General features: G+C 50.4%; 1 protein-coding gene and 1 long non-coding RNA gene across 2 annotated transcripts in view; both read right to left on the bottom strand.

The window, feature by feature from the left end:
* LOC308467777 (steroidogenic factor 1-like) overlaps positions 1-7,528 on the bottom strand; it is a 39,549-nt gene extending 32,021 nt beyond the window's left edge. The window contains exon 1 of the mRNA XM_080989478.1: positions 7,063-7,528. Coding sequence (XP_080845604.1) covers positions 7,063-7,497 — 435 coding nt within the window. The 5' untranslated portion in view covers positions 7,498-7,528. The remainder of the gene's footprint in view (positions 1-7,062) is intronic.
* The window catches only part of LOC308467841, a 232,708-nt gene that overhangs the window by 137,159 nt on the left and 79,677 nt on the right, over positions 1-15,872 (bottom strand). The gene's annotated exons all lie outside the window — the stretch shown is intronic.

Here is a 15,872-nt window from a genome sequence, read left to right as displayed (position 1 = left end):
CCACCTGGCGTCGAGGATTTCTGCCACATGGCTGCTGCATTCCCTTTCTTCTATGACCGGTCCCCGAGTGGCCATCCCTTCTCGTCCCCCCTCATACGGTGACAGTAACGACCTGTGAAATACTGGGTGCAGTTTCATGTGGTTGGGTAACCGGAGCCTGAAAGCCACTGGGTTGACCTGTTGAATGACCTCAAAGGGACCCAATCTCCTGGGTCTTAATTTCTTACAACCTCCTTTGAACGGCAACCCTTGGGTTGACAGCCACACCCTATCTCCCACCCTTATGGTTTCACCTTCCCTTCGGTTCTTGTCTGCCTGCCTCTTGTATTCTTCCTTCGCCCTTTCTAAGTTGAGTTGGAGCTGACGATGGATTGCTTCCATTTCTTCTACAAAATGCTCGGCTGCCGGGACGCTCCATCTCTCCCCTTCTCCCCCTGGGAAAGCCCTGGGATGACACCCATAATTAGCCAAGAAGGGGCTCATCCCTGTGGACACATTCTCGGCATTGTTGTAGGCAAATTCCGCCAGCGCCAACTTTTCTACCCAGTCATTCTCTCTGTCATTGACATAACACCTCAGGTATTGCTGGAGGACACCGTTTGCTCTTTCCGCCTGCCCGTTGGTTTCAGGGTGCCGGGCAGTCGAAAAGTTGACCTCCACCTGCAGTAAGCTCATGAGCTTCCTCCAGAACCTGGAAGTAAATTGTTTTCCTCGGTCTGAGACCACCCTCAATGGCACTCCGTGCAACCTAAAAATGTGTTCTACAAATAACTTCGCTGTCTCTTCCGCCGTGACTGCATGCGAGCAGGCTACAAAGTGGCACATCTTTGTTAGTAGGTCTACCACCACCATGATGGCTGTTTTCCCCTTGGACTTCGGCAGATCAGTCATAAAATCTATCGACACTGCCTCCCAAGGTCGTTCTGGGGTTGGTAAGGGTTCTAATAGCCCCGCCGGCGCCCGCCTCTCCCCTTTGGCTCGCTGGCATTGCTCGCACCCTCTTACATACTCCCGTACATCTTCCCTCACCTTAGGCCACCAAAATTCCCTGGTGACCAACCACATGGTTTTGTGTTGTCCAAAATGCCCCGCCGTGGGGCTGTCGTGCAACTGCTTGAGTACCCTCCCCCTTAAGTCTCCTTCAGGGATATACAGTGCCCCTTTGTAATACAAAGCTCCATTTCTTTCCTCGAAACCCCCTGGTTCCTCTCCCTCACCCCTAAGACCTCTGAGCTTATTCTGGGCGTATTCATCATTCTCTGTTTCCTCTACCAGTTCTCTTTGCCCCACCAATGCCGCCCCACACACCCAGCGGTCCTCTGGGATGACATGTCTCTCTTCGGGTGCCCCCTCCCCTTCCAAATATTCAGGTTTGCGTGAGAGAGCGTCCGCCCTAACATTTTCTGGACCTGGCACATAACAAATTTCAAAGTGGAATTTGGAGAACTCCTGGGCCCATCTCACTTGCTGTTGGTTGAGCACTCGTGCCGTTCTCCAATACTCTAAGTTCTTGTGGTCCGTGCACACTTGCACCTTATGTTGTGCCCCAATTAATAAATGCCTCCATCTCCTGAACGCTTCATGAATGGCTAGTAGTTCTCGGTCATACACCGTGTAGTTCCTCTCAGATTTGTTCAGCTTTCGCGAAAAAAGGCACACGGTCTCCACTCTGACTCCTCCTTGCCAGGCTGCAGAAGCACCGCCCCCACAGCCCGGTCTGATGCGTCCGTTTCCACTCGCATCGGTTTTTGTAAATCCACATGCAGGAGCTGTTCTTCCGAAGCGAACGCCCTTTTCAGCTCCTCAAAAGCTCGCTCCGCCTCCGCCGTCCAAACGAATTTCCTCTTACTGCTGAGACAGTCCGTAATGGGCGCCGTCAAGTGGGCAAAATTTCTGATGAACTTCCGATAGAAGTTTCCAAATCCAAGGAATCTTTGCACATCCTTCCTTGTTTTCGGTGTTTTCCATTCCAGTACCGCTTGGACCTTGCCAGGATCCATGGCCAATCCCTTGTCCGACAAGCGGTACCCCAGGAATTCCACCTCCTTGGCATGAAAGTGACACTTCTCTAGCTTCACCCACAGCTGATTGGCTTGCAGTCTGCCCAACACTTCCCTGACGTCTTTTACATGCTGCTCCTCATTCTCTGAATATACTAACACGTCATCTAAGAAGGCCACACAATTCTTGTAAAGCAAAGGCCCCAGGACGTGGTTCATAAACGATTGAAAGCACGCGGAGCCTGCTTGTAAGCCGAAGGGCATAACTAAATATTCAAATGCCCCCAAAGGGGTGAACATGGTGGATTTCCATTCATCCCCCTTCCTTATTCGTATCAGGTTGTACGCCCCCCTCAGGTCCAGTTTAGTAAAAATCTTTCCCTTCCTGACCCTTGTCAAAATGTCATCAATTCTGGGCATCGGGAAAGTCACTGGTTCTGACACTGCATTTAAGGCCCTGAAGTCCACTACAAGTCTAGGTTTGTCCGTGTTTTTTTTATCCACAAAAAACACTGGGCTGCCCCCCACCGCCCTGGACTCTCTGATGAACCCTCTCTTCAGGTTCTTGTCAATGAACTCCCTTAGCTCCTGCATCTCTCTGTCTGACATGGCGTACAGCTTGCCTACAGGGAGCTGTGCCCCAGGGAGTAAATTGATTTAACAGTCAAAGGGTCTATGCGGGGGTAGTTTGTCTGCCTCCCTCTCGCTGAAGACGTTGCTCAGGTCGGCGTATTGTTGGGGAACCTTCCCCTTCTCCGTTACTTCCGTCCCTGCTAGAGTGGCTCTGGCCCCTCCTTGAGCCTCCCGCTCTTTGCAGTGTTCTAGACAATGTGCTGACCCAAAGGAGACCACTCTCTGATGCCAGCCCACTAGCGGATCATGTAACGCTAGCCAGCTCATCCCCAAAATAATGGGAGCTCCTCCCAAGGTAGCCACATTAAACGCTATTAGCTCAGTGTGTCTTGCTACCCTCATTATCATTGGGACGGTCTGCTGGCTGACTTCTCCTCCCAGCAGCTCCCTTCCATCGATCGTGGTCACCTGCAAAGGGTTACTTAAAGGGATAGTCTGTATCTGGTGCTCAGCAGCAAACTCCTTACTCATGAAATTGCAGAAGCTGCCTGAGTCCAATAGCGCCTTTATCTTTAGTGGGTGTCCGTTAGGCAGCTCTAGTAACACCTCTATCACTAGGGTGGGTTTAGGAGGTTCCGGCGTGGGCACTTTCACTGCTCTTTGGCCTGGCTGCTGTGCCCTGATGGTGGCAGCCAGGCGTTGGCTTTTACTTGCTCCGGTACCTTTTCCTCCCTCTCCCCAACAGCTCCCGCCATTCCTTGCCATTCCTTTCTTTGGGGGCAGACTCTGGCAAAATGACCTGGCTGTTGGCAGAGATAACATTTCTTGGCGCCCTTCCCCTCCTTCTTCCGCTCTTCACTGGGCTTTGAAACTGCGCGCGCGCGCGCTGTTCCAATTTCCATCGGCTCTCCCGGCGGGAACGGTGGCTCGGGAATCTCTGGAATGCGAAGCTCCCTCCAACGTTCCCCCTTCCCTTCCCGCCTCTCCAAGGCTCTCGCCTCTTGGCGCGCTCCTATGATCAGCGCTGATTTGGTCAGCTGGTCCATAGACTCCGCCCTGGGCGCCCGGGAAAGTTCGTCTTTCACAGCCGAAGAAAGCCCTTCTTCAAAGAGCATTTGAATGGGTTCCGCCGATAGATCCCACCCCAATTTATGGATCAACATGGTAAACTCAGTCCAGTACTCACGAACAGATCGGCTCCCCTGTTTGCACGCCATTAACTGTCTGCGTACCACTCCCTGCTCAATATCGCTGGAAAACATCAGATCCATGGCACGAAAAAACTTCCTCGTGTCCTTCAGGATGTCATTATTCGTTGCCATCAGGGGCCTCACCCAGTCTTTCGCCCCCTTTTCGAGATGCCCAATCACAAAAGCCACCCGCGATTCCTCGTCGGGAAAGTCATCAAACTGCAGATTAAGGGCATATTGCATCTCTGTCCTAAAGGCATGATAGTCCTTGGGCTCCCCCCCCAAACTTCTGTACCAATCCTGGCAACTTTCTGGCGAGCGGGGTGGTTTTCCCCTTCTCTGCATCTTGAGCCCTCCTCTCCTCGAGCCTCGCCGTCTGCAGCGCTAGCTGGACCTCCAACGCCCGGTACCTTTCTTCCAGGCTTGGACCCGCTCCAGCTCCTGCTTCTCCGGTTCCGGCTGGGTTGCTCATGATGCCTTCTCCTGCACAAGCTGCTCACGGAGACTGTCGGAATGCTGTGATGGGACGATGAGCTGCTTGTGTGTAAAATCCAAGTCCCTCAGAGTTTGGTCAAGTTTGCAAACCTCTGTCTGTAACGGAGCCCCTTAAACATGGCTCCGTCAGTCGCTGGCAGATTCCGACAGTGGTTGCTTTCGGAATCGCTTCCAACATAAAAGCTCCTTAACGGAAACACGTCTTCTGGACTCTCTGCGTGACAGTTTCCGGCAAGGAGTGGGTGTCCCTACAGGAGGTCCTGAAACCTCCCCACTGTTTTCGCTGGAAGTGTCTCTGAGCCATCCCTCCAGCTCACTTTCCCTCAGCTCAGCTCCTCTCCCCCTACTGGTTCCCTCTTCAGCTGCTGAGTCTCTCCCAACCTGTGTGAGCCCTTTCACCTCCCTTCCTTCCGATGGCAGTTCCCTGACATATACCTTCCCTAAGAAACCAGAGGCCTTCCTCCTGGGCATAGTCGGCCAAATGGTGTTAAAAAAGGATAGAACTTTCTTTATGTACGCAACAACAGCAGCAAGAATACTCATCGCAAAGTATTGGAAGACACAAGAACTTCCCACGCTGGAGGAATGGCAGATGAAACTGATGGACTATATGGAATTGGCGGAAATGACTGGTAGAATCCGTGACCAGGGAGAAGAGTCGATGGAGGAAGATTGGAAGAAATTTAAAGACTATCTTCAGAAACATTGCAAAATTAAGGAATGTTAGAGTGATGTTGGACTGAAAATAAGCGGTTTCCAGCTGTACAGGTTAAAGTTAATTATAGACTAAGATTAAAGATTAGGATTAAAGATGTTTAAAGAAATGGAAATTTGATATTAAGAGGAAAATTTTTAACGTTATATGATACTAAGACTAAAGATCAGGTTTAAAGAAGTTGAAGTTATATATTTTAATATCTTATTAAAGCTAAAGATTGGAATTAAAAAAGTGGAAAAGAAATTGCTGGACAAACAATTTGGATTGGAATACAAAAGAGGGAGGTATGAGGAAGTCCAGAAAATAAGTAACTAAAAAACGGATATGGAAAAGAGATATTGTTTTTAATTGTTATGTTTCTTATTTCTTTATTGTTGAATTTTGTTTTGTTTTTGGTGTGTGTTTTCGTTATATGTATTGTGTATGCTTTTCTTTTTTTCTTTGTTGTTTAAAACTTTAATAAAAATTATTTTTTAAAAAAAACACAAATGTTTTATCTTTTTTTTTTATTACAGTGGACACTCGGGTTGCAAACGTGATCTGTGCGGGAAGCACGTTCACAACCCGCAGCATCCACAACCCGCAGCACCGTGTCTGCGCACGCACGGGTCGCAATTCGGCACTTCTGCACATGCGCAAAGCGCAATTTAGTGCTTCTGCACAAGTGCTGAAACCCAGAAATAACCTGTTCCGGTACTTCCAGGTTCGGCGCGGTGCGCAACCTGAAGCGTCTGCAACCCGAGGTATGACTGTATTATTATTATTATCATTAGCATTAGCATTAGCATTAGCATTAGCATTTATATCCCAGCTTCCCCCCCCCCCCAAGGAGCTCAAAGTGCTGTACATGGTTTTCTCCCCTTCCTCATTCAATTCCCACGACAACCCTGTGAGGTGGGTTAGGCTGAGAGAGGCAGTGAATGGACCAAGGTCACACCCAGTGAGCTTCATGGCAGCCAGGTGGGGATTTGAACCCTGGTCTCTCCCAGGTCTTAGTCTGACACTCTTAATGACTACACCACACTGGTTCTTTCTTGTAGCCAGCCTCAGATTTCTCCATCCACACCCTGCTGGCCATTCAAATACAAATCACAAGACCTCAGCCCAGATCAAGCCACAGCACCCATCCCGTCAGATTCCCATTGCTTGGAGCCACCCTCAAGCCTCCCATCACCAGGAGAAATCCATCTCTATATAATTTATTAAATTATAGGTTGTCACTGGAAGAGGACAGAAGAGCCCAAACCCAGGAAAAACCCCAGGAGCAATCTATTCCACCTCCCTGCCCAGAGGTGAGGGCCTAAGGCACACCCCCATCGGTGACCCCGGGGGAGTTCCTAGTTGATGTGCATCAGCAGGACTCCCCCTACTGGTGGTTAACCCTTCCCGGACTTCAAGCGGATGGGCTGAAGCCGGATATAGTCAGTTAGGACCAATGCCTAAGCCAATACCGTTCATCACCTGTAACCAATAAAGTTGTGGCCTTATTTAGCCCATTAACCTTAATAATTGTGTCATGTGTCTTTATTTCCACTGGGGGGGGGCAGGAACTCGCCACGCAAGCAGGACATTTGCGGGGTGTGTGTGTTAGCAGTTCTCTCCCACTGTTGAGCCCCAGGCAACTAGTATTCACTCTGGAGGTGCCATCATGACTAGTAGCCACTGTTCACCTTACACCCCACGCATTTGCCTAACCCTCCTTTTACTGTTATATCACATTTATATTCTACCTTGGCCTCCCCTCTATTTTATCCTCAAAACTACCGGTATGCTGTGAGGTACACACTGGTGTTAAGTTCGTCATCATTTCAGGACAGACTGCTAAGAGAATTTTGCTCCCAATCTACTGTTAACTTTTTCCTAGTCTGACACTCTAACCATTGAGCTCTGCACGTGCTCAAAGCAGGCCTCGCTTCAGCCAGCTCCAGCCACAGTTCAACCTTCCTCCTCACCACCCACCCCCACCCCCGGGACCAAACAAGGCAACCGCTGGAAACATGTCCAAGTCGGGAGATGTAGGTCGTGGGAAGCCATTTCCTCTCAGGGTTCATCCCCCGCCCCGCGAAAAGCAACAGCCCCCCCTCACCTCCAGCTCTTTGAAGAAGATGCAGCTGCGTGCCCACTCCACGATGGTGAAGAGGGTCTGATCTGCCATCTTACACATGAGGCCAAAGGCGCTGAGCTTGTTGTGGAGGCCCTTGCTCTGCTCCTCCTGCAGGCAGGACAGGATGCAGGCCTTGACTTGTGCCTCGTCGGGCTCCTGCTCCAGCAACTTCAGGATCACGTCGGGCATGTCGGCCCCAGTGGCTGGGGAGCCGCCGCTGGGGTAGACCTCTGGGTAGGGGTACGGCGGGGCTGCCTCGTTTGGATGCATCACGTATGGGTCCGGGAACTCGGACTTGATGGCCCAGATGGCGAAGGGCGGGTAGTGGTAACCCGAGAGCGGCCTGTGACCCGAGGGCACCGGCATGGCCAGTGCGGGCGTCCCATAGGAGCTGCACTCATAGTCGATGGGCGTCATGGCGGTGGAGCTGCTTATCCCGCTGCCACCGCCACCGCTGCCACTGCTGGAGCTGCTGCTGCTGGGCGGGGGTAGCCCCTTTGCCACCTCAGGCTGGTGGTGTTGGCTCAGGCCGTGCAGCAAGGCCGACAGCCCGCCGGACTCCTCCGCCGCCTACACCGGGGACACGATGGGCGGCTGGGCCGCCATCTCCAGTTTGAAGCTGTTGCGTGGATCAGCACCTTCTTCTGCTGTTTCATGGCTCGGTCCTGCTTGTACATAGGCCTGAACCTGTTCCAGCCACCCCGCATGCGGTTGGCACGCACGGCTGGAGGGAGGAGGGAGGGAGGAGAAGAAGGGGCAAAGGGAGAGAAAGCGGGGAAAAGGCGTCAGACAAAATCCAGCCAGGAAGGCCCAGTGTTATGTATTGAAGTTCTCCCCTGGCCAACAGGGGTATTGTGTATATAGTTTTCACTCAGGTCCACATAAGTTAATTTAGGCGGGAAACCCTGGGCTGTTGTTGTTACAATGTTGACAGCCGGCTGCCTATAAAAGCAGGCCGGCTGAGCTGTTTGCTGTTCAGTTCAGTTCCAGCTTACTTATAAAGAACTACTTGGAGAAATCTCTGTGTTGTCTGCTATGTCCACCCACTATTTAATACTGGCGACGGGGATGGGATCAGATGGACATCAGAGCACAGCCACATTTGGACACTCACTGAGCAAAATCACTGAACAGAACCCAATTCAGAGCTGACCATACTGGCTAGAGCACTGTGTTCCATCCATCGCCCACCACGTCGGCATCGGAACCATGGCTTCACTCGTGCCTCTACTGCCATTTGCCCCAGCCTCTGAATCATGGGACTCCTATCTTGCTCGGTTCAGCTGCTGCCTCCAAGCAAACGAGCTGACGGAAGGGTCAGAGGAGCGTAAGTGGGGCCTATTCCTCAGCCTCTGCGAGCCCGAGGTGTTCGAGACGGCCCACGTTTTGGTCGCGCCACTAGCAGTCCAGGCAGCGCCATGGGACGTGATAAAAGAGAAGCTAAAAAACCACTACGCCCCGAAGCCATCCAAAATTGCTATCATAGTGGCATAGTGATTAGTTTACTAGGACCTGGGAGAGACCTGAGTGTGGCATTAGAGGCCAGCCCATAGAAACCAACTCCTAGGGGTCGAGGTTCCTTTGCCCACCCCCTAACAAAATATTCGAGGGGGACAGTTCCCCCCCCCGGTTGATGGGCATTGCTACTCAAGTGATGTGATGTGTGTGCAGGAAGGGGCTTACCTGCCCTCCCACAATATTTCATACAAGTTAGCCCCCTGGACCAGTCACTGCTTGTCACCCTAGCCTACCTCACAGGGTTGTCCTTGGGATTAGATTGCACCACTCTGGATGCTACATGGATGTCACATTGAGCTTCTCCAAGGAAAAGAGGAGATATAAATGCAAGTAATGAATGAAAAAATAGCATCCAACCAGGGAGTTGTGTTGGAATGTGTGCCCCTCCTTCTCTTTCGTTCCCTTTTTCATACACCCATTTGCTCCACGCAGAATAATAGAAGAACATAAGAACGTGGGGCAGTTGCCTTTTGCCAAGTCAGAGACTCCTGGTCTATAGAGCTCGGAGTTGTCTACACTGACTGGCAGCATCTCCTCATGAGTCTTCTCCCAGCCCTGCTTCCTGGAGATGTCCCTGGGGACTAAGCCTGGGACCTTCTGAACTATAGCCCTTCTCCGCCCCTCACGGCGACCCCTGGTGGATAAAGCCACGTGAAGGCCAGTCGCAAGGCATCGAAGGGTATGGGCACTCTGCATGCAATCAAAGGCACTGCAATGGTATTGCTAGAGAGTGTTGCGATGGGATTCAATCGGGAAGGGAGAACCCTGTACCTCTGCCACCTTAAGCTCCTTGGAGAACGAGGTGGGATATGAATGCAAACAAATAAATATTTTGGACTACAACTCCCATCAACCACCATCAGCTGGGGCTGATGGGAATTGTAGCTCAGAAACCTCCAGGATGAGGCCCAAGGTTTCATCACACCTGCTCCGCCAAGGCACAGAACAGAAGAATCTGGCGGACACTGGTGGGGGTTCTAGCTAAGGGTCCATCTAACCCACCGGTATTGTCTGCTGTGCTGGCAGCAGCTCTCCGGCCAAGGGTCCTTTTAAGGGGGGGGGTGCCAGGGATTGAACCTGGAGCCTTTGGCATGCAAAGTGGGGGCACTTCAGCACCGAGCAGATCTCTCCCCCCCCCCCATGGCGCCTGCTATCAGAGGGGTTCCAGCCAGCCAGGTTCTGCACAATGGGCGTGCCCAAGGGACTCCAGTGAGTCGGGACCGTGGCCGAGACACTCGGTACTGCTCAGGATAGGAGGCTATTTCCTTGCAATGGTAGAAAAAGCTGAGCACCTGCCGGAATAAATGTCCGGACTGCTGGGATTTAAACAAAAAACAAATCTTAATATTATTTTTATTCCTTTCCCCTGGGATCTTTGGAAAGGGAAGTGTCCGCTAGGGTTAGAACTTTTTTACAACCTCATGTTCCTGTAGCTTAGTTAGATGAACTTTTGCCTAAAAACAAAGGAATGAACTGTCATTTCCAAACCTTTTGAAAAAAGGTCACCCTGAAATCAATACATCGATTTTTGTATATGTAACTGTATAATGTATTACGCATAGCATGTATACAGGAAAAATAGAGCTTGCAAATTTTCTAATACATGTACAATGTTTCATACATGGTTGTAATGGTTCTAGGGGTTGCTCGTGCGTAAGCCGGTGTAAACACCTGGCTGGATTGCCTGAGTGAACCTTTTCTGTCCGGACAGCCACTCACCCGTGACTGTCTCAATCGCTGGCAGAATCCGTTAGTGGGCGTTTCTTAAACTTCTTCCAGCAAAGAAGCTCTTTGACGCCTAGTCTCCTCCTACTTTCTCTGCGCGAAAGCCTTCTGCGCAAGGAGGGCGTAGGCAGCGGAGGACTTCTACTCTCCCCGCTGGTCCCCGGCAAGGAGTCGTGGGACCGCCTCGCCGCTTCCCCCATCTGCCCCCCCTTCTCCACTGGTGCTACGCTGATTCTCTTCCCCAGAAGATGGGCTGCCTCTCCCAATCCCGGGACGCTCTCCGGAATCCCTCTGGATTTTGCTCTCTCCCTCCGGCACTGATGGCAGTTCCCTGACAATGGTTCATCACTTCTATTGCTGAGAATAAATTGAGGATCTTGTGCGACATTGTAATGATTATGATTATGATTATATTTATACCCTGCCCATCCAGCTGGGTTTCTCCAACCACAATTGTATATTGCCACAGAAAGAAATATTAAAAATTAAGAAGTTTAGTTGTTTGCCCAAAAATCTTTCCCTATAGACCAATATTTGGATTCTTCTTGAACATTCGCCACAGTTTTAGGAAGTTCCAGGCAGCTGTAAAAGTTATAAACAGTTCCATGAAGTTTTTAAAAGTGCTGATAGTTATGAGTAGTAACTTTACATATACAGCGTTTCCAACTTTTCATTTCAGGGCAACCTTTTTCCATAACTGAGAATAATTAGTCCCTTTTTCAGTGTTTTTAAGCAAAAGTGCATCCCATTATGATACAGGAAATTGGTATACCCCTAGTGCCCAAACAAACACACAGACGCCTTCTTGGCACTGCCTGCTTTCATCCACATGCCGTGGGATATGTGTAGAGGGTGCTTCTGAGCATGTACAAAGTATCTCCCGCACACATACACGAAAACCCTATCTCCACTGGCTTATCACACAGTTCACCCATAAGCATGTCTGAGTCTGTATGTGCAACTGGAGATGGTGAAGGGACAATCACCCTTAACAAAATTTGAAAATTACAATGGGTAGAGCAGGGAAAGGATTAGATTTTAATTATACTCTATAAGAAGAAGAAGAGAAGAGTTTGGATTTGATATCCTGCTTTATCACTACCCTAGGGAGTCTCAAAGCGGCTAACAATCTCCTTTTCCCTTCCTCTCCCACAACAAACACTCTGTGAGGTGAGTGAGGCTGAGAGACTTCAAAGAAGTGTGACTAGCCGAAGGTCACCCAGCAGCTGCATGTGGAGGAGTGGGGAAGCGAACCCGGTTCACCAGATTATGAGTCCACCGTTCTTAACATCTTAACACCACATCTTATAATAATAATAATAATAATTTATTATTTGTACCCCGCCCATCTGGCTGCGTTTCCCCAGCCACTCTGGGCGGCTTCCATAGAAACCAAAAATACACTAAAATATCACACATTAAAAACCTCCCTGAACAGGGCTGCCTTAAGATGTCTTCTGAATGTGAGGTAGTTGTTTATCGCTTTGACATCTGATGGGAGGGCGTTCCACAGGGCGGGCGCCACTACCGAGAAGGCCCTCTGCCTGGTTCCCTGTAGCTTTGCTTCTCGCAATGAGGGAACCGCCAGAAGGCCCTCGGCGCTGGACCTCAGCGTCCGGGCAAAATGATGGGGGTGGAGACGCTCCTTCAGGTATACTGGGCCGAGGCCGTTTAGGGCTTTAAAGGTCAACACCAGCACTTTGAATTGTGCTCGGAAAGGTACCGGGAGCCAATGTAGGTCTTTCAAGACCGGTGTTATGTGGTCTCGGCGGCCGCCCCCAGTCACCAGTTTAGCTGCCGCATTCTGGATTAGTTGTAGTTTCCCAGTCACCTTCAAAGGTAGCCCCACATAGAGCGCATTGCAGTAGTCCAAGCGGGAGATAACTAGAGCATGCACCACTCTGGCGAGACAGTCCGCGAGCAGGTAGGGTCTCAGCCTGCGTACCAGGTGGAGGTGGTAGACAGCTGCCCTGGATACAGAATTGACCTGCGCCTCCATGGACAGCTGTGAGTCCAAAATGACTCCCAGGCTGCGCACCTGGTACTTCAGGGGCACAGTTACCCTATTCAGGACCAGCGAGTCCTCCACACCAACCCGCCCCCTGTCCCCCAAAAACAGTACTTCTGTCTTGTCAGGATTCAACTTCAATCCATTAGCCGCCATCCATCCTCCAACTGCCTCCAGGCACTCACACAGGGCCTTCACTGGTTCTGATTTGAAAGAGGTAGAGCTGGGTATCATCTGCATATTGATGGACACCCAGTCCAAACCCCCTGATGATCTCTCCCAGCAGCTTCATATAGATGTTAAAAAGCATGGGGGAGAGGATGGAACCCTGAGGCACCCCACAAGTGAGAGCCCAGGGGTCTGAACACTCATCCCCCACCACCACTTTCTGAACACGGCCCAGGAGGAAGGAACGAAACCACTGTGCCCCCAGCTCCCAGCCCCTCTAGACGGTCCAGAAGGATGTTATGGTCGATTGTATCAAAGGCCGCTGAGAGATCCAGCAGAACTAGGAAACAACTCTCACCTTTGTCCCTAGCTCGCCGGAGATCATCAACCAGCGCGACCAAGGCAGTTTCAGTCCCATGATGAGGCCTGAATCCCGATTGGAAGGGATCCAAATGGTCCGCATCCTCCAGGCGTGCCTGGAGTTGTTCAGCAACCACGCGCTCAATCATCTTGCCCAAGAATGGAAGATTTGAGACTGGGCGATAGTTGGCCATACTGGCCGGGTCTAAAGATGGTTTTTTAAGAAGCGGTTTAATGACCACCTCTTTCAGCGGATCTGGGAATGTTCCCTCACAGAGGGAAGCATTCACCACCCCGCAGAGCCCATCGCCCAGCCCTTCCCGGCTTGCTTTTATTAGCCAGGATGGGCAAGGATCAAGGAGACAGGTGGTTGGTTTCACGCCTCCAAGCAGCCTGTCCACATCCTGGGGGGTAACGGATTGAAATTGATTCCATGCAACTTGACCAGACAGGGCTCTAGCACTCTCCTGCCCCAGCCCTGCTCCCACGGTGGTGTCTAGCTCCTTCCGAATATGAGTGATTTTATCTGCAAAAAACTTTGCAAAATCGTTGCAGGAGATCTTGGGGTCTTTACATGGCCCCGGTGGTAAAGGTGGTTCCATTAAATTGCGGACCACCTGAAAGAGTCTCCTGCTACTATTTTCTGCAGACACAATAGAGGCGGTGAAGAAAGTCTTCGCCGTCGCTATCGCCACTTGGTAGGCTCGACGTTGAGCTCTAACCTGTGTCCGGTCAGATTCGGAGTGAGTTTTCTGCCACCGACGCTCTAGCCATCTCAGCGATTGTTTCATCACCCTCAGCTCCGAAGAAAACCACGGGGCTGTCCGGGCTCCATGCAATCGGAGAGGGCGCTTCAGAGCCAGACAGTCGATAGCCCTGGTTAACCCCGCATTCCAGCGGACCACCAGGGAATCAGCTGAAAGGCCATCAACATGGGATAAAGCATCCCCTACCACTCTCTGGAAGCCAGTTGGATCCATTAAGTGGCGGGGGCGGACCATCCGAATTGGTCCCACCTCCCTGCAGAGGGGAAGGGTCGCGGAGAAGTCCAGTTGCACAAGGAAGTGATCTGACCATGGCACTTCTTTTGTTTCACTTTTACTTAGTGTCAGATCACCCACGTCACTAGAGGTGAACACCAGGTCTAAGGCATGTCCGTGACTATGAGTTGGGCCAAACTTATTCAGGGACAGCCCCATGGAGGCCATGCTTTCCACGAAGTCCCGAGCGGCCCCTTGTAAGGTCGTGTCGGCATGGATGTTAAAATCCCCTAGGACAACCAAACTAGGTGTCTCCAGGAGAACATCCGCCACGACCTGAAGCAGCTCGGACAGGGAATCCTTGGTGCAGCGGGGAGGTCGGTACACCAAAAGGAATCCTGTACGACTTCCGGCGAACCGCAGCCACAGGAAAGGAGCGCGAGGCTGCCCTCCGGGGGGGTCTCGAACAACGCGGGGGTCTAGAGGTGTCACGAAGGCTCCGTGGACCTCGAAACCCCAAGAGGATTATCTTGGGGGACAGGTACCTGGCGGTGCTGCCGGTGCTCTCCTGTTTTTCGGACATTTTAAATCAAGTTTGAGAACAGGATCGGAGCTGCAGCATGAAAGGGAAGCAACAGACCTCGCGTTGTGAAGCCTCAGGCTCCGAGTGAAAGCGGCAAGCCTCCAACAACAATTAAGAAGCTGGGTTACAACCAAAACAATAACAGACTGAATTTAAGTTATAGAAACCAGCGGAACAAAGATACTATGATATGAAAGAAGAAGGAATTTGCTTTTGCGGTAAGAGTAATGGGCGTGTAACGGAAGACTGGGAGAGGAGAGGGAGAGAGACTGTAACTGCCGAGTGGGCGTGGCAGAGAGACCTCAGATACAAAGTGTAAAATTCTGAGGCAGTGAACTGATTGAAAATAGCTGAATATTTGAAAAGCGGATAGAAACATTTCTGCTCTACCCTGGTCGGAGCGAGCTATGCCAGCGACTGAAAGGGATGGTAATTTTTCACCCAGTCTAGGATATTTAAGTGAGACTTTATGCTGAGTTACGGCATTCTGTATATACCTCCCCCTGTATAATGGATTCAAGCTGAAACTGTTTCTCTTTATTATTTGGTGCTTAATTGACTGAAAGCTGAGTTTGCTATTGAGAGGAGCGGACACGACGAGAGGCTGGGGAGTAGAAAGTGAACTGTAAGAGGAGAAATTTGGAAAACAGTGGAACCTCCCGACGCCATTGTGTGATCCACTTCTCGCTTTCCTCTTAAAGTGGTACACAGCTGTAAATCATCCAGGAGAACATAATTTGGGCGCCTTAAATATTTAACCTACCACTACAGAAAACGGGGAGTAAACGGCTAAGCCGAAATAAAAGCAAAGAAAGAAGATTTAAACACAGTACCTCGGCAAGCCTTTACGATCCTGCTAGATCCTGCTGCCTCTCCGTGATAATCTTTTGGTTCACTTTTGACCCCCCCCCCCCGGTTTTGAAACCCGCCCCGCACATCATCCCTATTTCCTGGAAAGTATTGAGCCGGATTTTCCCCCACTTCCTTTTCTCCCCTACGTGTCTTGATGTTTCCTATTTTATTTATCTTCTAGGACCTAAATTCTGAGAACTTTCTCTCCTTCTCATTTGCTTTTTGTGACTGTAAACGACTGTAAACGACTGTAAACGATCTACCAAACTGACCCCCTAGCTGTGAGTGGAAAGAGACTGCATACTGAAGATTTAAAAGGGTGAATGCAAGTAAAGCGCCACCGTGTGGGGCCAGAAAGGTACTATACTGGGAAAACAAAGAAATTTCCTAAACTACAGTTGAGCGACCCCTAGGGGTGGGAAAGAACTTTTTCTTCTTTTGCCTCTTTTTTTTAAAAAAAAAATCTCTCTTTTCTTCTTTCTTTTTCTCTTTTTTTCTTACTTTTTCTTCTTCTTCTTCTTTTTTTTTTAGTTAATTAAGACTAATAGAAATACAAAATGAAGAAGGGGGTGGGAACGCCTGCTGAAAGGAGACCGTC

The sequence above is a fragment of the Podarcis pityusensis genome (assembly GCF_964106645.2).
Source record: "Podarcis pityusensis genome assembly, chromosome: W".
Taxonomy (NCBI): domain Eukaryota; kingdom Metazoa; phylum Chordata; class Lepidosauria; order Squamata; family Lacertidae; genus Podarcis; species Podarcis pityusensis.
This window is presented reverse-complemented; position numbering and strand designations above follow the sequence as displayed.